Source organism: Ictidomys tridecemlineatus, chromosome 5 (assembly GCF_052094955.1).
Source record: "Ictidomys tridecemlineatus isolate mIctTri1 chromosome 5, mIctTri1.hap1, whole genome shotgun sequence".
NCBI classification, from domain to species: Eukaryota; Metazoa; Chordata; class Mammalia; order Rodentia; family Sciuridae; genus Ictidomys; species Ictidomys tridecemlineatus.
In genome coordinates, this window is record NC_135481.1 from 4695044 (window position 1) to 4718878 (window position 23835).

A 23835-nucleotide genomic window follows, 5' to 3' on the forward strand; every position below is an offset into this window, starting at 1 on the left:
TGATCATTCAGCTAAAATTTGGGGGCCAACAGAGGTGAGGCAAAGAACCTCACCCCCCCACTGGTACAAAGACCTCTCCACAGGTGTGGCTGTATACTGGACCGGTAGTCAATGACGGGTAAGATCCAATTACAATGGTACCAACCTAAGACAGGAGGCTGACGCCCTGAGGTCAGCTCATCCGAAGATGGGTAAGGACCAAATGTAGTATTGGACAACCTAAGGCAGGCACGGTCCCTAAGCCACATGCTTGTGGTTTAAACAGAGAGGGGGAGATGTTGAGAGCCACAGCCAAAGGGGCCCCAGCAAACTTCCAGCTGCGGGCTGATGATCCAGCTGCCAGCAAACTTCCAGCTGCCAGCTGATGATTGGCTCACAGTGGCCCCAGCAACATCTAGCTGATTGGCTCCTCTGCAGTAATGTTCATTGGGCTGTTTCCCTGCCTTTCAGACTGCCAGCTGATGATTGGCTCACAGTGGCCCCAGCAACATCTAGCTGATTGGCTCCTCTGCGGTGATGTTCATTGGGCTGTTTCCCTGCCCTTCAGACTGCCAGCTGATGATTGGCTCACAGCGGCCCCAGCAACATCTAGCTGATTGGCTCCTCCATGGAGCTGCTCATTGGGTGACTTCTTTGGCTCTGCCCACGCAACCCAGCCAATCGGCCTCAAGAGCAGGAGGATTGTGGGAGGTTGAGAGGCTGGTGTGGGGGTGAGAGGCTTGTGGAAGCCGGTGGTGGCAGTTGGGCTCTGAGGGTTTTTCCCTGAGGAGCTGTTTTGTTTGGCGTTTGTAGTTCTAAAAATAAAGTTAGTTTCTTTTGACAAGTGGCTCCTGAATTGTGCCAAGCCAGACTTCGGCACACCATGATCAAGTAGGATTCATCCCTGGGATGCAAGGCTGGTTCAATATATGGAAATCAATTAATGTTATTCACCACATCAATAGACTTAAAGATAAGAACCAAAAAAAGCATTCAACAAATTACAGCATCCCTTTATGTTCAAAACACTAGAAAAACTAGGGATAAGAGGAACTTACCTCAACATTGTAAAAGCTATCTATGCTAAGCCTCAGGCTAGCATCATTCTGAATGGAGAAAAATTGAAGGCATTCTCTCTAAAATCTGAAACAAGACAGGGATGCTCTCTCTCACCACTTCTATTCAATATAGTTCTCAAAATACTGGCCAGAGAAATTAGACAGACAAAAGAAATTAAAGGCATAAAGATAGGAAAAGAAGAGCTTAAATTATCACTATTTTCGGGTGACATGATCCTATACCTAGAAGACCCAAAAGGGTCTACAAAGAAACTACTAGAGCTAATAAATGAATTCAGCAAAGTGGCAGGATATAAAATCAAAATGCATAAATCAAAGGCATTCCTGTATATCAGCAATAAATCTTCTGAAATGGAAATGAGGACAACCACCCCATTCACAATATCCTCAAAAAAATAAAATACTTAGGAATCAACCTAACAAAAGAGGTGAAAGATTTATACAATGAAAACTACAGAACCCTAAAGAGAGAAATAGAAGAAGATCTTAGAAGATGGAAAAATATACCCTGTTCATGGATAGGCAGAACTAACATCATCAAAATGGCGATATTACCTAAAGTTCTCTATAGGTTTAATGCAATGCCAATCAAAATCCCAAGGGCATTTCTTGTAGAAATAGATAAAGCAATCATGAAATTCATATGGAAAAATAAAAGACCCAGAATAGCAAAAGCAATTCTAAGCAGGAACTGTGAATCAGGCGGTATAGCAATACCCGATTTCAAACTGTACCACAGAGCAATAGAAACAAAAACAGCATGGTACTGGTACCAAAACAGGCGGGTGGACCAATGGTACAGAATAGAGGACACAGAGACTAATCCACAAAGTTACAAATATCTTATATTTGATAAAGGGGCTAAAAGCATGCAATGGAGAAAGGATAGCATCTTCAACAAATGGTACTGGGAAAACTGGAAATACATATGCAACAAAATGAATCTGAATCCCTTTCTCTCGCCATGCACAAAAATTAACTCAAAGTGGATCAAGGAGCTTGATATCAAATCAGAGACTCTGCGTCTGATAGAAGAAAAAGTTGGCTCTAATCTACATATTGTGGGGTCGGGCTCCAAATTCCTTAATAGGACACCCATAGCACAAGAGTTAACATCTAGAATCAACAAATGGGACTTACTCAAACTAAAAAGTTTTTTCTCAGCAAGAGAAACAATAAGAGAGGTAAATAGGGAGCCTACATCCTGGGAACAAATTTTTAGTCCTCACACTTCAGCTAGAGCCCTAATATCCAGAGTATACAAAGAACTCAAAAAATTAAACAATAAGATAACAAATAATCCAATCAACAAATGGGCCAAAGACCTGAACAGACACTTCTCAGAGGAGGACATACAATCAATCAATAAGTACACAAAAAAATGCTCACCATCTCTAGCAGTCAGAGAAATGCAAATTAAAACCACCCTAAGATACCATCTCACTCCAGTAAGAATGGCAGCCATCACGAAGTCAAACAACAAGTGCTGGCAAGGATGTGGGGGAAAGGGTACATTTGTACATTGCTGGTAGGACTGCAAATTGGTGCGGCCAATATGGAAAGCAGTATGGAGATTCCTAGGAAAGCTGGGAATGGAACCACCATTTGACCCAGCTATTCCCCTTCTCGGACTATTCCCCCAAAGAACTTAAAAGAGCGTATTTTAGGGATATATCTACATCGATGTTCACAGCAGTACAATTCACAATAGCTAGACTGTGGAACCAATCTAGAGTCCCTTCAATATATGAATGGATAAAAAAAATGTGGCATTTATACTCAATGGAGTATTACTCAGCACTAAAAAATGACAAAATCATGGCATTTGCAGGGAAATGGATGGCATTAGAGCAGATTTTGCTAAGTGAAGCTAGCCAATCCCTAAAAAACAAATGCCAAATGTCTTCTTTGATATAAGGAGGGCAATTAAGAACAGAGCAGGGAGGAAGAGCATGAGAGGAAGATTACCATTAAACAGGGATGAGAGATGGGAGGGAAAGGGAGAGAGAAGGGTAATTGAATGGAAATGGAAGGAGACTCTCATTGTTATACAAAATTACATACAAGAGGAAGTGAGGGGAAAGGGAAAAAAACAAGGGGGAGAAATGAATTACAGTAGATGGGGTAGAGAGAGAAGATGGGAGGGAAGAGGAGGGGAAGGGGGATAGTAGAGGATAGGAAAGGCAGCAGAATACAACAGACACTAGTATGGCAATATAAAAACATGGATGTGTAACCGATGTGATGCTGCAATCTATATACGGGGTAAAAATGGGAGTTCATAACCCACTTGAATCTAATGTATGCAATATGATATGTCAAGAGCTTTGTAATGTTTTGAACAACTAACGATAAAAAATAAAAAAATAAATCAGCTGGGCTCTCGTTCAATTGGTGGAATGCCTGCCTTGTATGCACAAGGCCCTGGGTTCAGTCCCCAGCACCACACAAACAAAATAAATAAATAAATAAATCAGCTGGGAATAAGTGAAACCTAAAAGTTGTGTGTGATATGAACAAGCACCTTATCAGGGAAATATATAAATATAAACTTTTTTAAAAAATAGAAAAATGTTGGGCTGGGGTTGTGGCTCAGTGGTAGAGCACTGGCCTGGCATGTGAGAGGCACTAGGTTTGATTCTCAGCACCACATAAAAATAAATAAAATAAAGGTCCATCAACAACTAAAAAATATTTTAAAAAATAGAAAATTGTTGACTATAAATTCCACCTTCTCAGTATTTATATCAAACATAAATTAAATAAATATACCAAATAAAAAGAAGATATTGGTGAATGGGTTTTTTAAAAATGTAATTCAACTATATGAGATTATTGCTGTCATGTTAGGTTAGATATATTGCACAAACAGTTAAAAATAAAAACCCTACAGTGGCCATAAAAATATAAAACTGAGACAAAATTGTTTCTAGAAGCAAAAAACATTTCATAGTGATTCATATAAATGGAATCAATCCTTCAGGAAGATTAATCAGCATCCAGAGTTGCTAAACTACCTGATTAAAATTTCTAGTTTTTTGACAACAATTACAATATATGAAGAGGAGGAAGATAGTAACCCATACTCTGGGGTAGAAACTGTCATTGAGGGACCCAGATATTAAACTTAGTAAAATTTCAAAGCAAATTTTGAATATGCTCATAGAACTAAAGTAAATCAAGCCTAAAGAATTGAAAACTAATAACAGCAGTGCATTAAACAGAGACTATCATAAAAGGATAAAGATTATTTTTAAGAGAACAGAATGGTCATTTGGGGATTGAAAAATATGAATGAAATGAAAAACTAACTAAGAGATTCCCAATAACAGATTTGAGAAGATGTAAAAAGACTTACTCAGAATGAAAGTATCTAATCTGAAGAACACTGAGAAAAAAGAATGAAGAAAAATAAAATATTTTTTAAAAATGTAGGATACAATCTAGTAAATCAACATGTTTATAATGGGAGCTTCAGAGAGAAGAAATACATTTTAAGGGAAGAAAGGAAACATGAATAAAAAATTAATAACCCAAGACTATCCCAATATCCACATTTGATTAAAAATATTAGAGATCTGAAGAGCTGAAAAGAAAAAAAAATGACAAGCAGAATAAACACAAAGAGATCCACTCCTGGCTGCAACATAATCAAATTACTGAAATATGAAACAACACCTCAAAAGCAGCAACAGAAAAGTTACTTGATATACACAAGGGATGAACAATATTGATAAGAGCTGACTTCCCATAAGAAAAACTGGAGAATGTAGAATGATAGCTTGGACTGCCTAAAGGAAACTACCAAGAATTCTGCAGAGATCAAGCAATACAACACTTTGACAATGAAAGCAAAAAAAGACATTTGTATATAAACCAAGAGAATTTGCAGCTAGCAGACCCGCTTTACCAGATATAATGAAAGAATCCCTCAGGGTGTCACCATATAACAGCTTAAATCCATATAAGGCAGTAAAGAGTTCTGGAGAAGGTAAGTATTGAGGGTAGATAGACAGATAGGAGATAAAATGATATATTTTCTCTTAACTGACTTAAAATACATTGCATAAAATAATGACAAAACTGTACATTAGGCATATCACATAAAGATAGGACATGGGACAATAATGGCACAAAGGGAAGGAGGACAAAATGGAAATATGGGAAAGATTTCTGTATTTTGCCAGAAGTTAGTATTAGTCCAATATAGATATATTTGTGTGTGTGTGTGTGTGTGTGTGTGTGTGTGTGTGTGTGTATATATATATAAAGATGTATAACTTAACCTCTGGAGCAGTTAAAAATAATTTAAATGTATAGTTTTAAAAAAATAACAAAGACAAGAATTAAAACAGTACACAAGATAATATTCACATAAAATAAAGAAATGAAGCAGAAAGAGCTGAACAAAAAAGATATGAGACAATAAAAATATCAAAACAGTCAAATATTGCAACACATAGCCATCCTCCATCCAATCACTTGTTTAAACTATTTATCTTTGTTAGTATAAAAAGATAAACTATTTATCCTTGTTAATGTATTTATTATGTATATTTAAAAAATCAAATAATAAAAAAATGGGAGTATATCTCAGATATTGATTAAAATTTTGCTTATATGAAATATACTTTATGATATGGAAATGCTTATTTGTATTTTGGTGAGAAAAATCAGGATGAGAAATCCATGGGTGGTGTGATCTCAATAAAGTAAAACAAAATCTATATAGAAAAAATGTTAACAGAGAAAAAAATATATATATCAAAACAGCATACATTGAACCAACAACAACAATAATTTTTTTAAATCAACTTCTCATATCTTTTTTTTAAAAATGTATGATTTAGTTGTAGGTGGACACAATACCTTTATTTTGTTTTTATGTGGTGCTGAGGAGCAAACCCAGTGCCTCACACGTGCCAGGTAAGCATTCACTGAACCCCAGCCCCAGCCCCAGCCCCAAAACAATAGTTTTATTAAATGAAATGGAGTACACATTTCCCAATAAAAAGGGAGAAATTGTCAGATTGGATTTTTTAAATGATAATCCATTCAAAGAGTAATAAAAACGAGTGGAGATGGCTATATTAATATCAGACAAAATACACTAAGACAATATTATTACCAGAGAAAAAGAGGCACATTTGATAATGACAAAAGTTCAAATGATATAATAATTATAAAAGTCTATCACCGAACAAAAGGAAGAACATATAATTCAGCTATACTAGTTGGAGACTTCGATATCTCACTTTTAGGACAGTTACCAGAATATCAGTAATCTATAGGAGACTTCAGCAAAAATGTTAACAAGCATGACATATAGGGCATTTATAGAACATTCCAGCACACAATAGCAGAACACACATATTCTTCAAGCAGAAGAAAACAGACCAACACTATAGTGACCACACAACAAGTCTCAATAAAATTTGAAAGATTGAAACCATGCAAAGTGTGCCCTGTGACCACAACTGAATTAAATCAAAAACAGAAAGAAACATGGACGAACCTAAGATTTGGAACTTTTAAATAACCCATAAAACAAAAATAAATTACATGGAAAATTAGAAAATAATTTTTCATTTTCACTGAATGAAAATGAAAGTATAAATATATGCTAAATTTAATGCAAAAGAGCAGTGTTTGAGAGGGAATTGCCTGCAGAGTAGCATTTTTCTATGTTAGTCAACCTTTGAGTCTGAGGAAGACACAAGTTCATAAATAGTCTCAGGATTAAAATGTGTTGTGAATAATTCTACAATAAGAATTGTAACTGAAACAATGGGGTTGTAGCTCAGCTATAGAGCACTTGTCTATCATGTTCGAGGCCCTGGGTTTGGTCTTTAGCACATAAAAGTAAATAAATAAAATAAAGGTATTGTTTCCAACTACTACTAAAAAATAAAATAAATAGATAGATAGATTATATAGATAACAACAACACATATTGTTCACTCTTTTCCATGACAACACAGAAGTATTCAAATATAACACAAACTGAACTCGATTATCAAGGTAATGTTACCCTGTAAACTTATTGTCACAAGTCATTTTTCTCCAAACCCTATTTTGAGCAAATTCTACTTTTCTTAACATATAATAATTGTACATTTTATGGGAAATGATGAGATGATTTGATAGATCTATACCTACACAATGTGTACTGTTCAAATCAATATAGTCAGCATTTCAACCTCCTTAAACACTTCAGGTTCATTCTCCTTTATAGCAAATGAAATTAGAAGAAGTTTCCAAGCCACAAAGAGGTTGTGCAAAACACAAAAAAGAAAAGGAAAAAAAACAATAGCAACCTAATAATTTCAACAAAAACATTTAGATGGCTTAGGTAAAAGTTGGTTAACTTAAAATAATACAAATTATAAGTTTCCATAATTTTCTACATAGTAATATGTAGAAAGAGTTATAGACTTAGGCTTTCATCATTTACTGAATAAAATATGAAATTTTAAAAGCAGATAAAAGATAAAAGATAACAAAAGTCTTACCTCCATCAATACGAAGAGTGCAGCAAAGAACAGAAGGGTTGCCCATTCCACTCTGTGTAGAATTATCTCAAAATCATGGATATCCGCTAAAATTAGCAGCCAGATGGCACCCAGAATAGCAATCCATCCTGAAAAATAAAAAAAAATGGAGATATATATGTTCAATTGTTAATAGACCAATTAATTATTCTCCCCTGATTAATCTCTTATTGAGGATAACTGATATATGGCAGACTGCACGTATTTAAAATGAATAATTGCTATTTTGACTTAAGTGTAGATTCATGAAACCAACACTATAATAAAGACAAATGCACATATTCTTACTGCTCAAGGTTCATGCATACGCATGCTCTCTACCCCTCTAGCTCCTCCTATCACCCCCCCACACTCTCAGTAAACTATTCATCTCTTCTTTCACTATAGTTTAATTTACATTTTCTATATTTTATATAAATATAGACTCCCTATTAATCATATAGTACATATATTTTGCTCTGTTTCTCAAAGGACAGATCATGTAGCTAGAAAATCAATAGTCAGCATAATTATTTTAAGATTCATTGGTTTTGGTTTGTGGATCAATAGTTCATTCTTTGTCACTGTTAGTAGTACACCGTGATATGGCTATGACACATTGTACCATTCACCCTTTGATGGACCTTTGGCTTGTTTCTAGTGTTGAACTATTACAAATGAGTGTGCTATGAACAACCATATACAATTCCTTGTATATACACATGCTTTCCATTCTCTTGGGTAAATATCTTGGAATGGGATGGTTAGATCATATGAGAGGTTAATATTAAGGAGTGCTGTGCGGAATACTTATGTTTTAAGAAGTGGAAAAACTGTTTTCCAAAAGGATTCCAGTTCCTCCACATCTTCACTGAGAATTGGTCAGTCTTTCTGATTTTAGACATTCCAATGGGTGGGAGATGGATATCTTATTGTGTTTTCAAATTACATTTACCTATTGATTCATCTTTATGTGTACTTATTTGCCATCTATATATTTTCTTTCATGAAGTTTTTGTCCAAATAGTCTACTCACTTGCTAACAGAGCCAATTGTGAAACCCAAAATAAACAAAAGAAAAGAAATAACAAAGACTAAAACATGAATCAATGAAATAGAAAACAAAAATATTGGTGATACCAAAATCTGGTTGTTGTTGTTTTTTTAATAAATAACACTAATAAACTTAACCAATCTGAATAGCTTAAAAAGCAAGAAGTCAAAATTGCTGATATCAAGAATAAGATTGATATCATGACTGTAGTTTCTGTAGATACAAAAAGGTATTCATTTTCTTCAACTGCCATAACACTCAAACATGGTAGCTTAACACAGTATCTATTCATTATATCACAGTTTTCATAGGCTATAAGTAAAGTGGGTTTGTAGCAGGGTGTGAATGTGTTCTCTCTCTGCCCCTGAAATATCTTAATTTTGTAGCTTAATTTTGTTCTATCTGAAACCTTGTGGCGTTTTACAAAGGATCCTTTGAACACATTCCTGCCTCCAGACATTTTGCAGATGCTTTTTACCAAAAGCAAAGTGTCCTGATGAAACCACTACCTACAGATAAGATGAACCATCACGTATGTCTCATAAAGCCAAAGCCAAGATGTTGACTGCATTCCTTTCTAGAGACTATGGAAGAGAATTGTTTCCTTGCTTATTTGGGCTGTTGTTATAATTCAATTCCTCAAAGCTATAAGAATGAGGTCCCTACTGCCTTACTGGCTATCATCCAAGAGCTGTTCTCAGCTTCCAGAGGTCACCTACATTTCCTGGCTCCATCTTCCAAGCAATGGTGAGTCAAGACCCTCTCACACTTCAGGTCTTTTCTGCCTCTTCTGACACATCTCCCCCTTTGACCCTTCTTCCATTTTCCTCTTCCATTTTTAAGGGTCCATATGATTATATTATGCCTGTTTAAGCAATCCAGGAATATCTACCTCTATTAAGGCTTATAACATTAATTTTACTTACAAAGTCCCTTTAACATGTAACAAATATACCCAGGCATCAACACCAAAAATTAGAGTGTAGACACCTTTCAAGTAGGGACTGTAGGTAAGTATGGGTTAATGAAGGAAATTCACATTCTAATAATATAGATTCCACAAACTCTGTATGTATCTATATTATTTATGTATTTTTTAGTTTTTCTTAAGAATGTCTTGTACAAATCCCTGCAATCTTTTGTGTATAAATTAGCAAATTGATGCTAAAATTTACATAGTAATGCAAAGGACCTAAAATACCCAAAGCAACTTAAAAAAAAAAAAGAACAAAGTTGGAAAATATACATTATTCGCTTCAAGACTTATCTAGAGCTCCTATTGTATAAAGCTACAATAATCAAGATAGTATGGCACTACAATAAGATAATCAAATTCATCAATGGAGAATCCAGAAATAGACCAACACAGTCATGGCCAATTGATTTCCAATAAAAGTTCAATGGTGATTCAGTGAAGAAAGGGGAATCTTTTCCAGAAATTGTACTATAACAATTAAGCATCCATATGCAAAAGAAATTTTACTCTGATCTATTCATTAATTATATTCAAAAGTTAACACAAATAGATTGTAGGCCTATATGTAAAGTTTGTAAGTATAAAACTTCTAGAAGAAAACACAAGAAAAACCTCTAGAACTTTGGGTTAGGCAAAGTTTTCTTAGATACAATCCTAAAAGCATGATTCTTGAAAGAAAAGTTTTATATTAATGGGACTTTATCAAAATTATGAATTCATGCTTTTCAAAAGGCACTGTTAAATAGAAGTCCAGTAAAGGTTATATTTTCCCTATACATACAAAGCTGTGATAAAATTTAGTTTATAAATCAGGCACAATAAGAGATTGAAAACAATAATAAAATTAGAACAATGACAGTTATAAAAACTGTGAATGTGTTCTCTCTCTGCCCCTGAAATATCTTATTGTACTTCCACTCCCTTCTTGTGATGAGGGGAAGTCAAACAATGCCTATGTGCTGGTATGAAGTAAGATGAGTGATGTAGGTTTGGATGTAGCATTAGAGTACTACATAGTGCTTGTGTTCACATAAGCCTTAAGACACTGTGATAGTTGATCTGATAGCTGAGATGGCTAGTAAGTAACCAGGGCAGGAAGCAGAAAAAGTGTGGATACATCAGGCAAAAGGATGAACACATTCCAGGCAGAATGGAGGATGGCTAGAGATTTTATCACACTACTCAGAACAGCAATGCAATTTAAAACTTATAAATTGTTTATTTCTGGAATTTTCCATTAATATTTTTGGACCCTGGTTAACCGTGGATTACAGAAGCCACACACAAAACCACAGATAATGGGAAAAGGAGGGACTATTGTATAGGACTCAGCACTATCTGCATTTTTAGGCATTCACTGGGGTTCTTGGCACCTATGCCTTATGGATAAAGTGGAACCACTGTAATTTGTAAAAGAAAAAAAAGAGTGTTAATGAGAATTTGTAGAAATTGGAACCCTCACACATTGCTGATGGAAATGTAAAAATTGTTCCAACTGCTGTGGAAAAACAATCTGGCAGTTCTTCAAAAAGCCAAACATAGAATTACCACATGGCCCACCAAGAATCAATTCTTGTACACCAGTGATCATGGCAGCACTATTCACAATAGACAAAAGTTGTAAACAGCCCTCATGACCATCATCAGATGAATGGGTTAAAAAAAAAACAAAAGATATCATATAACACAATGCAATGCTATTCATGTTATTCAGCCATATCTAGTATATGCAAACTTCTAGAAACAGAAAGTAGATGAGAGATTACCAGGGGCCAAGGAGGAGGGAGAGAATAGGAGTTACTATTTAATAGCTGTTGAGTTTCTGTTTAGGATGATGACAAGTTTTCAAAGTTGTGGCGATGATCCACAATAGTATGAATATAATTAGCGCCACTGAATTGTAGACTCAAAAAAAGGTTAGAATGGCAAGTTTTATGTGAAATATATTTTTCCAGTGATTAAAAAAAGAAGGAAGATGTGTAGGGGAAGTACATTGACATTTAGGGTGTCGGGGGGGGGGGCAGATCATAAAGCCTTACACAGCTGGCAAAGATGTCAGGACTTTATTCTACTGACAGACGTCTCTGAGGTTTCCTAAAGCTGAGCAGCCTGAGTTTTCCATGGGCCTCAGCTTCCTTCCTTGGTCTGAGAGACTTTATGACTTGTCTTTGAATTCTCCAGAGCACCTACCCTAACACAAAGGACAGATACTTATTCTCGGTCCATCACATGGAGTGTTTGAGTCCTTGATTGCTTCCCTAAAGATAGATCATTTCATATATTTCTGTTTTTTAAAAAAATTCTTGTTAATGAAAATTGCATTTTCCCTGGGCAGTGCTTTTCTACACCCAGAAACGGCATCCCTTTATTTGCTCAGCTATATGGCAATAAGAGCCTCTCTCTCTCCGAGTCACTAAAAACACAAGTTATTTTTCTTAAGCCTGAGAAATTCCAGTCATGACAGAAAGCTGGAAGCTCCTCTAGGACTCTTTTTATAGTCTTATTTTCTCTTATCATTTCTGGAGACCTAAATTTTCATTCATCCTCAACTCCTGCCATAGCACTCATCAATCCAGTTTCAGAATAGGTTTTATATTCACAGAATTTTGTCTTGTCGGGAAAATTCCCTGCAATAACCTACAATTGAATGGAGACTCACCTTGTCCTTGCAAAACCTCAATTTTTTCCCCCTTAATTTCAAACACACTGCCTGCAGAGCTGGCAACACTAATCAACTGCCTGAACAAGAATATTTGCTTGGTAATATGAAATCCCTTAGCTAAAGAGCAAAGTGGCACCTTCTAATGGGACCCCCAGGTCACCATTAGCAGTGATCCACCCCCATTCTCACTCAGCACTGGCTCCTTGATGACAGTGACAAGGGATGAAGTTGTGGGGTGTTTTATAATGTGCTGGAATCAAAAAACACTAATGGGAACATTACAATTTCCAGCTTTCACATTCTATTACAAATTCTAACAATGTGCCATTGAGACGATTCTTTTAAAAATTAAAAGTTTGGTTGAGTGAAGATGAATAAGGATGAAAAGCAGCATTTACCTGAGATGACTTTATCCTGTGGAGCAACTATTAAACCCCCTCCTTTTGAATGCACATTCATCTCTCACGGAGAGCTTTGCCATTCCTTACAGCAAAATCTGTGATAAATGCTTGGTACTTTCATTTGTATCTCCAGTAGAGTCAAGTTTCAGTGCAGAATAAAAAACTGAAAGAACCTCTTCTACCCCCATTCCTAAAGCTCTAGGCAGCACAATTCAAGCAAGCATAGGACAAAGGCCTCCATCATGCACTATGTGGCCTCCTTGGAACTCACCCATCATCTTCCAGCAATCCAATCCAGAAGGAAATGGAGACTCCCAAAGATGAGCTGGTTTCCTTCATGCTACACAGCTTGCTGGGGACAAAACTAGGATTCATTCCCTAGTCAACAGAATTTCTTTTCATGCCACCAAGTTGGATTCTTCTCCTGTGCTCAGTCTAGATGGAATGTTTTCACTATTTATGAATAAATTTGGTTTATTTATCTGAAACTTCTCCCCAAAATGTGATTTGTTTACTATAATGAGCAATGTAGCTTAATTTTATTCTATCTGAAACCTTGTGGCGTTTTACAAAGGATCCTTTGAACACGTTCCTGCCTCCAGACATTTTGCAGATGCTTTTTACCAAAAGCAAAGTGTCCTGATGAAACCACTACCTACAGATAAGATGAACCATCACGTATGTCTAAAGCCAAGCAGGCCGCATCTCCAGAGAATATCTCAACCATCACTATTCTTATGTTCATCCCTCCAACCGGGAAAACTCACAAATGGGCTACACATACTATGCGTAGTACAAGCCACCCTGCCTGCCTCCCTTGGATGAAGTAACTCATAATGGCTACACACTGCCTAAAATAGGCCAAATGAGTCTCGTCTCAAATAATCAAGGCAAGGACCTTCAGTTGCACAGCTACACTGTGTTTTTCTGTGAGGTAGCTCTCAACCTGTCTTCAGTGATCATTTACCCAGACAATGGCCCACTCAGTGCTCCATCCTGAGAAATCCCAGCCCACAGTTGGGTGGGCGAATAGGACAGCAGCTGGCTGAGAAGCGGTTCAGTTCTGTTACAGTATTGTACAGGGGACCACTGCTGTGAGGCCCAAAGGACAGCACCCCTAACTACCTGAATAATTGTTCTACAGACAGATTTTCTTTTTCTTTTTCTTTCTTTCTTTTTTTTTTTTTTGGTACCAGGGATTCAACTCAGGGTACTTAACCACTGAGCCACATCCCCAGCCCTTTTTGTATTTTATTTAGAGACAGGATCTCTTGATTTGTTTAGGGTCTCATTAAGTTGCTAAGGCTGGCTTTGAACTAGTAATCTTCCTGCCTCAACCTCCTGAGTCACTGGGATTATAGGCATGCACCACTGTGCCTGGTGACAGACAAGTTTTCTCTTATGAGAAAATGCCTATTTTTTTCCTAATTTTTTTTACACTCAATGTACTTTTTAAATTATATCTCTTAAGACTTTTAAATCAAGTAGTTTCCACCTTTTTTTTCTTAAGCTACTAAAGGTTTATTTTGTTGTTTTTTTAAAAAAATTTGTTCTAAAAAGTTATACATGAAGGTAGAATGCATTTTGATACATTATATATAAATGGAGTATAACTTCTCATTCTTCTGATTGTACATAATGTGGTATTACACAGGTTGTGTAATCATATATGCACATAGGATAGTAATGTCAGATTCATTCTTCTATCCTTCCTGCCCCACTACACCCTCCCTCCCCTATAGTCCTCTCCCCCCAATCCAAAGTACTTCTAGTCTTCCTTACCACCACCACCCTGCCCATTGTGAATTATCATCTGCATATCAAAGAAAACATTTGGCTTTTAGTTCTTTAGGATTAGTTTATTTGCTTAGCATGATCTTCTCCAGCTTCACCTATTTACCTGCAAATGCCATAATCTCATTCTTCTTTAAAGCTGAGTAATATTCCATTGCATGTATATGTGTGTGTGTATGTATATATATATTTTTTTTTTCTTTATCCATTCATCCATTGAAGGGCACTTAGGTTGGTTCCATAGTTTAGCTATAGTGAATTCTATAAACAGTGATGTGGCTGCATCACTGTAGATTCTGAATCAGCATTCTACTTGTCTTTTAAATCCAGCAAAAGCCAGACCATTTTCCTCCCCTTGTGTTTCCTAAAGTGCTTAGCCATCAGCCTGAGCAGGTCACTCACATGGCACTAGGGCCTGCATCAGGCACTGTTTCTGAGGCCTCCATATACATGAACTGATTCAGTCCTCACAGCAACCTATGGGTACAGAGGCATAGAGTAAGTGCAGAACTGGAGGGAGGCTTAGGGCTAAGAAGATCTAGCTCCAGATCTGCCCTTCTCCCTTTTACATCCAGGGAAGTGACTTCCAACCTTCCAAGGTTCTGGCTTTTACTAAGACATCAAAAGTCACAGTGAAACTAATGCTCCTTTGAACACTTAGAGGCTTCCTTGTGGTTTCCAATCAGGCTTAGGAAGCTCTATGGTCACATCAAGTGAGTAGTTGGGAAGGATAAAGATGACTAAAACATAAGCAATTCTATTTCCAAATATTTTGCCTCAAATAAAGTTTTCCACTAATATTGCAGGCTAGTATAGACACCCAGGACCCTGCTAAGCCGCCCCTCCCTATCCACTCCATGTGCCCACCCTCTCTACCATGGAGGCTGACTTGTATAGACCATATTGAAAGGTTCTCTTGTCCTGGACTTCAGTTGGGCTTTGCCAAGGGGGAACCCAGCAAGAGAATGAGCCAGGATGAGAGTGGGCTGGGGACTTTCCTACTTTGGGATCTGTCTATACAGGGCCCTCACACTGAAGGTCACACTGCTCTTTGCAAAGTGACCTTGTCATCACTGCATCCTCCCAGTTTCTGGGATTATAGGCATGCACCATCCTCTCTCACACACCCAGCCGGATCTGGCTCTGGAATACGCCCTTCCCTTTGTGGATTTCCTCCACCTCACCCACACTGGTACACAGTCCCTTTAGTAAAGTCAACGCAAATTACCAAGTTGGAGTGTGACGTGTTTCCTGGCAGGATCCTGATTGATAGAGTGAATTGTATTCAGTTTGTCCTTTTATAGACATCTTCTACTATACATACATGGAAAAAGAGCATCAATTTTAAATAAAACACATAGCTCAGTTACCAAGGAAACATGCTCATGTAGCCAGCTCCCTGAACAAGAGATTGAACAGGATCAGCATTCTAAAACCCCAGTTAGATCCCACCACTCCCTACATTCTTCTCACCTGACCCTTAACACCACAGGACAGATTCGCCAGTTTTTGAGTTTTTAATAGAAAGAATCACATAGCATGTACTCTTTCCTATCACTTCTTTTGCTAAACATGTTTGGGAGATTTAGTCATTTGTTAGAGTTGCAGTGATATGTTAATTTTTTATTTCTACATAATATTCCACTGCATCACTGCCTCATAACTTACTCATCCTTATAGGATTGACAGATATTTGAGTTGCTTCCAGTTTAGGGCTATTATAAGTGGAGCTACTGTGAGCATTTTCAGACATATCTTTTGGTGTGCACTTCTACACATTTTTGTTGGGCATACAATGAGAACTAAATTTGCAGGCAAGCATTGACCTAAACTTAGTAAATGATGCCAAATTATTTCCGGACATCATTATACAAATTTAAAATCTGATCAGCAACATATGGCATTTTCTATTGCCCTACATTTTCTCAGCATTTAATTTTCTCAGTCTTCAATTTCAGCCATTTAGGTATGAATGTGATAGCATCTCATTGTGGCTTAAATTCACACTTCACCGATGACTTCTGAGGTTGAGCAACTTTTTATATGCTTATTGATAATTTCAGTATCCTATTTTGTCAAGTATCTGGTCAAGATTCCCTTCAATTTTTATGGGATATTCTATCTTTATTAATCTACAGGTATCCTTTTTATATTTTAGGTATAATTTCCAAATGTAATCAAAGATATGATTGGGACCTGTCTTTTTTCACTCTGTAGTTTCTTTTCACCTACTGCTGCAGTCTGGCTGGGCACGATTCAGGAGCCACTTGTCAAAAGAAACAAACTTTATTTTTAGAACCACACATGCCAAACAAAACAGCCCCTCTGGAAAAACCCTCAGAGCCCAACTGCCACCACGGGCTTCCCACAAGCCTCTCTCCCTCCCACAAGCCTCTCTCCACCACCCTCAATCCTCCTGCTCTTGAGGCCGATTGGCTGAGTCATGTGGGCGGAGCCAAAAAAGTCCCCCAATTAGCAGCTCCATGGTCTGAAAGGGCAGGAAAACAGCCCAATGAGCATCACCGCAGAGGAGCCAATCAGCTAGATGTTGCTGGGGCCGCTGTGAGCCAATCATCAGCTGGCAGCTGGAAGTTTGCTGGCAGCTGGAAGTTTGGTGGCAGCTGGAAGTTTGGTGGGGCCCCTTCGGCTGTGGCTCTCAACAGCCTACTTTGCAGCATCTTTTGAGAAACAGAAGTTCCTTGTTTTAAGCTAGTCAAAGTGATCAATCTCAACCTTAGCCATCATTACTTTTTTATACCTTATTTAAGACACTGAGTCATATGGCAGTGTCTTTGATGACATAGCATGATCTGCCTAAGATATTTAGAAGGATCCTATTTTACATCCTACTTGGTGAGCTTGGGTCCTCTTAAACTAAACACATGCCCTGGGAAGGGCATACAAAACGGTAATGTGATGGGAAGGAGGTACACACCTGCCTAGACTGATCCGCCACATAAGATCTGATGAAGGTCAGGAGTGGGAACCAAATAGACTTCCCATCTCAAAAGGGAACATTCTCCTCCTCCATACAAAAGTAGTGGACCGTGGGCTGGGCCTGGGCACTAGCATCCAGGTCACTGCTTGCTATACTAGTTGGTTCCAGCTTCTCTTCAATAAAAGTAGAAAAATCATGATTTTTCTCTGTAGCCCTTCCATTCCATCTCAAAAAAAAAAAAAGGAAAAAGAAAATCGGGGGTGGGAGGCAGAGTGGATAGGACAGCCTAACAACCCTGCAAGTATTCCCTTTAAGATGGCAAGTAAAACCTTCAAATCATTCAAGGATGCCTGTGCTTGGAGACAAGCAGACTTTTCCAAATACTTACACCTATAGCGAACACACACACACACACACACACACACACACACACGTAGTGCTCAGTGTCCAGGAAGCATACCAAATGCCAGCTCACTCACATAGCAGCAGGATAAATTCCTGAGATGAACTGAGAGACAGCTTCCACCACACCTATATACTGGGTACCCTCAGGAATGAGTCCCTGTGGCCTTCAGAAAGGTGAACTGCATATGAGTTCTGCCAGAGGATTGCACAGTCTCATGGAGAAGACAGCCCAGAAGCATCTCCCATAATGTACGACATGACGGCTACGCTAGAATCACGCACCATATGCCATAGGGGTCTCTGAGGTAAATCCGCACACTCTACTCCATGACGGAACCAGAGTCTAACTCGACATTGGAGCTGTTCTGTGATCTTAAGCATCTTTGAAGGATGTTGAAAACCCTCCAGGCTCTGAGGAGCTTAAATGCATGAGAATGCCAGCGAGAAGGAAGGGGCCACAACTAATGCTTTCTTATATTTTTAGATATCAGTGTCAAATCATTTTCTAACTTCTATTTTTAAAAAAAATATCAATTGGAGTTCTCAATGTAGCTCTTCGACATTAAAGGAAGGAGACAAACTCTCAGAATTCCACCAACTTGAGGTTACGTGGAGAAAGCAATATTTCATCCCACAGGCAGGTTCTCCTTGGATCCAGTGGAGCTGCCTGGGTCACAGAGTACACAACTGTGGTGATCTGCATCACACATGAACACAGCCCCAGGAGTTGGGCAATAGGGCAACCTGGCCCTGAGAAATGTACCTAGCTGCCCTTGGAGATCACAGGGGTTTGCCACTGGGACTGTCTCTCTCAATCCTCACGCTCCTTGAAATTCAAAAAGGATGAATATTCAGTGATTCCTTCATGCCCAACAACATCCAGGCAGATCCAGATAGTCACTCCTGGTGGCTGAGTTCTATGAAGCTTTCTAACACACAAGACAACAAACAGATCATGGAAAACAATTTTAGAATGTGTTCTATGTAGTGGTTCACAAATACACATCAGAGCTCACTGGGCATGGTGGTGCACACCTGTCACCCCAGTGACTTGGGAGGCTGATTACCAGTTTAAGGTCAGCCTCAGAAACTTAGTGAGACCCTGTCTCAAAATAAAAATGAATAAAATGAGTTGGGGCTGTACTTCAGAGGTAAAGTGCACCTGGGTTCAATCTCCAATACCAATATATATATCAGAGCTCCTCATATCAGTCACTTCTTCCTTGGTATACCCCCAGGAAGTTTTCCCAGCCCCATAAAGATAGGTGAAGCCACAAAACCAACCTCACCCCTGGGCTTTGAGCAAATGTGACACATCTTCCTAACCTGGCATTTAAGGGCAGCTATAAGCTTTATCCATTGTCGCTTCTCCGCAAGTTGACCCTGGAAACTATCAATGTGGTGGCATCACATAATGCTGGTTCCTCTGTCCACAGGCACCCCCATTGACCAGCATGGTACATGTGGTATCAGCAAGAAAAATCCTTTGTTAAATCTTCTGAGATGCTAGGATCACTATTTTACCCAGCATAGCCCATTCTATCTGATATGTCTGGCCTGAGAAAAATATCAGATGCACAGGGTGTACGTAATAGTATGGTGTGTTTGCTAATGTTCAAAGAAAAACAAGGTCAGTCATGTTTTCAGTTGTTGAGTTTTGCTCCAATTAACTGTGTCATATTCACTGACAATGGAACGCTTAATTTCCACAAATGAGCATTTGAAAAACTGATTCTTTTATGATTACAAGCCTCAGAAATGATGATATTGCACAAGATTAATTCAAATTCTTGTTTAAATGATCAATGTGGAAAAAATTCAAACATGACCCATAGCATTGTTCCAGAAAAGCAAGTGAAATTTTTGATACAACTCACTCTTCTAGTCTTATGACTGCTAAATCAGAGACGCCCGGAAACTTAAGTAATCTCTTGGTCCCTGTATTTTTTATAAGCTTATAGACATCATATATCTAAACTTGTCTTTCTATAACAAATATGAGGTGTGTCCTTCTTATTAATGCTAAGGGGAAGTATAATTTACATAGGGAACAATTTTAATATATACGGAGATGACTTAGAATGTAAAAGTTAATAACCAATGAAAAACCTGTAAATAGCAGCCATTTGATCTGACACTTTTAACAATTTTCTTGATAAAATGCCTTTCCAACACTGTTTATCCATTGATGACCCACAGACATTTTTGTTTAAATGTATCTCTAACATTTCTGAAAAATTCATGACTTAAAAGCTGATCTGTTCTCTATCAAAATCATCCAACTTAAAAAAAAAACATCCCTCAGCAGTCTTACTGATTATGTGCAGACCCATGTGATATAAGCTTTTAGGGATAAAAAATGAGGGGAGAAACAGTCATTAAACTGTTTGCTCTTTTCTAAATTCATTGACGTGTGTGCCGGATGGAGGATATTGGCTGCATTATTCAAGATATACTGGAGCTAATAAAAGGAGAAGACCATGAACATCAATAAATACTTAATGTTTAGAGAATCAAAATCAAAACATAACCAACCTTGTGAAATATATCACTAGATTCCTGTCAAAGTTGTAGTTTGAAGAAACCAGAGGAGAGGAACTAGACTTCTTTATCTTCATATCTCACTGTGATTTCATAGTGCTCAAAAAGTGTACTTCAATCTGATTGGTAAAAAATGTTCTAGAGTCAGTAGCAAATTACTTTTAGAGCAAAACAAGGTTCCTGGTACTGTATATCACAATTAAAATTGTCAGGTAGATGAGAAAACATGTCTGTGTGTTATTTAGTAAAAGATTATTTCTTAATGACAGCGGCTTGGGGACCCGGCTGTCAGAAGAGGGCATGAGATAGTTTTGAAGAATATGGAGTGGACAGATGAGTCCACTGCACCTCTTGAGAAACCACACATGAAGGACTAGAAAATGTCATGTATCCAGGCTCTGTGAGGGCTCTTGTCTGGTCATCAACCCCTTCCTCACTCAGACCAAACTCATATTTCCACCAAAAGGAAGCATTAAGCTATAAATCCATGAATTAATTACATGCTTAAAGTTGTCTTTTCCTCTTGGACTTCTTGTCAAAGTACCTAGATAGCCAATTTTCACCAGGTAATCAAAATTCACAACAGCCTCCAAGGAGAGATGTTGTTGGTCACCCATGATTAACAGACAGAAATAACATCCCTCAAAAAATAATCTTTGATGTTAATGTTGAAAAATAAATATCTATAATTGAATCACTTTGAAACTTATCTGTGGAATGATGTCAGTGAGAAAAGCAAAGTAAGACTTCTACTCCTCCATAAAAGCAATAAGGAGACTGGCAAAGTCTCAAAATCAACTGTTTTGAAACTAAATTGAACAAAACCTTTCAAGAAGTGCTTATTCAAGAAAAAACAACTGAATATTGATTATAATAGGAAGTCTGTGAAAAAGGAAAGGAAAGATGAATAAAGAAAAGTGAACAAAGCCTCAGAGGCTTATGGTAGGAAACCATTAAGTGCACCAACATATGTAGAATAGGAGTCCTCGAAGAAAAGGAGAAAGGGAGGGGGGCAGAAAAAAAGGTGAAAAAATAATGGTCCAAAACACTCCAAAGGTGAGGAAAAACATAAATCTCAACATCCAAAAGCTCAATCAGGTACAACCAAGACAAATCAAAGAGATCCACATCTAGACATCATAATTAAAACTGTCAAAAGACAAGGACAAAGACAAAGAGAGAATTTTGAAGTAGTGGGAGAGACGTAGCTGATCATACACAAGGATCCTGAATAAAATTATCGGATGGTTTCTATTCAGAAACCAGCAGGATAATGGGTCTGGGATGACATATTCCAAGTGTGAAATATAAGACTGTCAACCAAGAATTCTATCTCCAATCAAGCCATCCTTCAAGAAAAAAAGAAAAAAAAATTGACATTTCCCCCCAAACTAAGAATATTCATTGTTAGAATCTATTATATACAAGAAATACTAAAAGAAGTCTTTGTTCTGAAAGGAAAGGACTTTGGAAAGTAATTTAACTCCACATGAATAAATAAAGAGCACATAGAGGGATACTTATATAAATAAATATAAAAGGCATTAAATATAATTTCATAATTTTCATATTAATCAAAAGATAATAGCATAAAGCAATGATTATAAAATTGTTAATGGGCAACTCTTAATGTATAAAAGTGTAATTGTATGAAAATAGCACAAAAATCAGGGGAGAACAAAGATATATAAGAAGAAAGTTCTTTTACAGCATTAAAAATAAATTGTTATTAATTTTAACTAGGCTGCTATAAATTAAATGTATATCGTAATTCCCAGAGCAACCACTTTAAAAACCTCAAAAAATAGAGTAATGGGAAATTTAAATGGTACATTAGAAAATATTTAATACAAAAAGAAAGTAATGGAGTATAAAAGGACAAAAAGATGTAAGACAAAGAAAATAGCAAGATGGCAGACCAAATTCTACCCTATCAGCAATTACAATGAATACAAAAGTTTATTAAACACTCCAAACAAAAGTCAGATGTTAACAGCATGAATATGTTAATCATCAAAATATGTGCTGTCTGTAGGGATTTACTTTGGAGTCTAAGGCAAATAGGTAGAAAGTAAAATGATGAAAAAAAGATATACCTTGTAAACTGTAATCAAAATAGAGCTGAAGTAGCTGTGTTAATATCAGGAACACAGGCTTTAAGATAAAATAAATTGTTACTGCAGATCATTTATTTTAATGGCAAAGGGAAAGTCCAACAATAAAATAAAACCATTATCAATATATATTTATATGTCCCTAACAAAAGATCCCAAGAAAACATGAAGCATATAAAGTGACAGAATTGTAACAACTGTGGAAAAACAATCTGACAGTTTTTCAAAAGGTTAAGCACAGAGTTGCAGCATAACCCTTCAGTTTCATTCCCAGGTATACTCCCAAAAGGACTGAAAACAAATATTAATACAAAAACTTGAACACAAATGCTCATCACAACATAGTATTCCCATGTAAACAAAAACTAAGAAAATTCATTGCTAGAATCCCTTTCATATAAGACCTACTAAAAGAAGTCTTTGAGTCTAAAATGAAAGGACTTTGGAAAGTCATTCAAATCCATATGAATAAATTAAAGGCACATATAGAAATATGTACATAAACAAATATAAGAGACAGTATGGATTTAATTTTGTAACTTCATATTATTTAAGGAAAGTAGCTAATTGGACTTAGAAACCCAAGATCTATGTATATAATGGAATATAACTCATTCATAAAATGAAATGAAGTATTAATACATGCTAGAGCCTGGATGAAACTTGAAACATTATGCTAAGTCAGAAAGTCAGACAGAGAAGGCAACAGGCTGAATGAGTACATTCTATTCAACATATTCTGAATAGGCAAATCCACAGAAATAGAAATAAAAAGATAAGCAGTTTCTGGGAACTGAGAGTTGGGGGAAAAGGAGCAAAACTAATGGGTACAGGTTTATTTGGGGTCTGATAACAATATCCTAGAATTGGATACTGGCCATGGTTGCACAACATGGTGAATATACTAAAACACACTGATTCATACATTTTAGCAAGATGAATTTTATATTATGTAAATTTCTTGTTTTATTTCTTTAAAAACTAAGCCATTTTTGCTATTCCATGATTTCATTTATTCAGTGCTGTGGTGAAAGTGGAAAGTTACCCATCATGAGAATAATAAGGAAAATAGCCAATTATCCTAATCTACCTAAAATACCCAAGGTCCATGTATATTATATTTATCATCATTGTGAAATAATCACATTTATCTAAGATAAATACTTGGGACCAGGATGGAGCCAATCAGGTACTTAAATGTTTTTAAAATTTTTATTATTGGGCCAATATAACCAGTATATAATGATTGTCCTTTACTATACACACACACACATATATATGTATGTATTTTTTATCTCTCATGACTTTTTAAAAATCAAATCTTAGCTTTTCCTTAGTTATAAATCCTAATTTTTTATGGAA

General features: G+C 36.9%; 1 protein-coding gene across 2 annotated transcripts in view; it reads right to left on the minus strand.

The window, feature by feature from the left end:
• Oca2 (OCA2 melanosomal transmembrane protein) overlaps positions 1-23835 on the minus strand; it is a 338081-nt gene that overhangs the window by 152031 nt on the left and 162215 nt on the right. For both annotated transcript variants that reach the window (XM_005316964.4, XM_078049109.1), the window contains exon 19: positions 7571-7698. In XM_005316964.4, coding sequence (XP_005317021.2) covers positions 7571-7698 — 128 coding nt within the window. The remainder of the gene's footprint in view (positions 1-7570; positions 7699-23835) is intronic.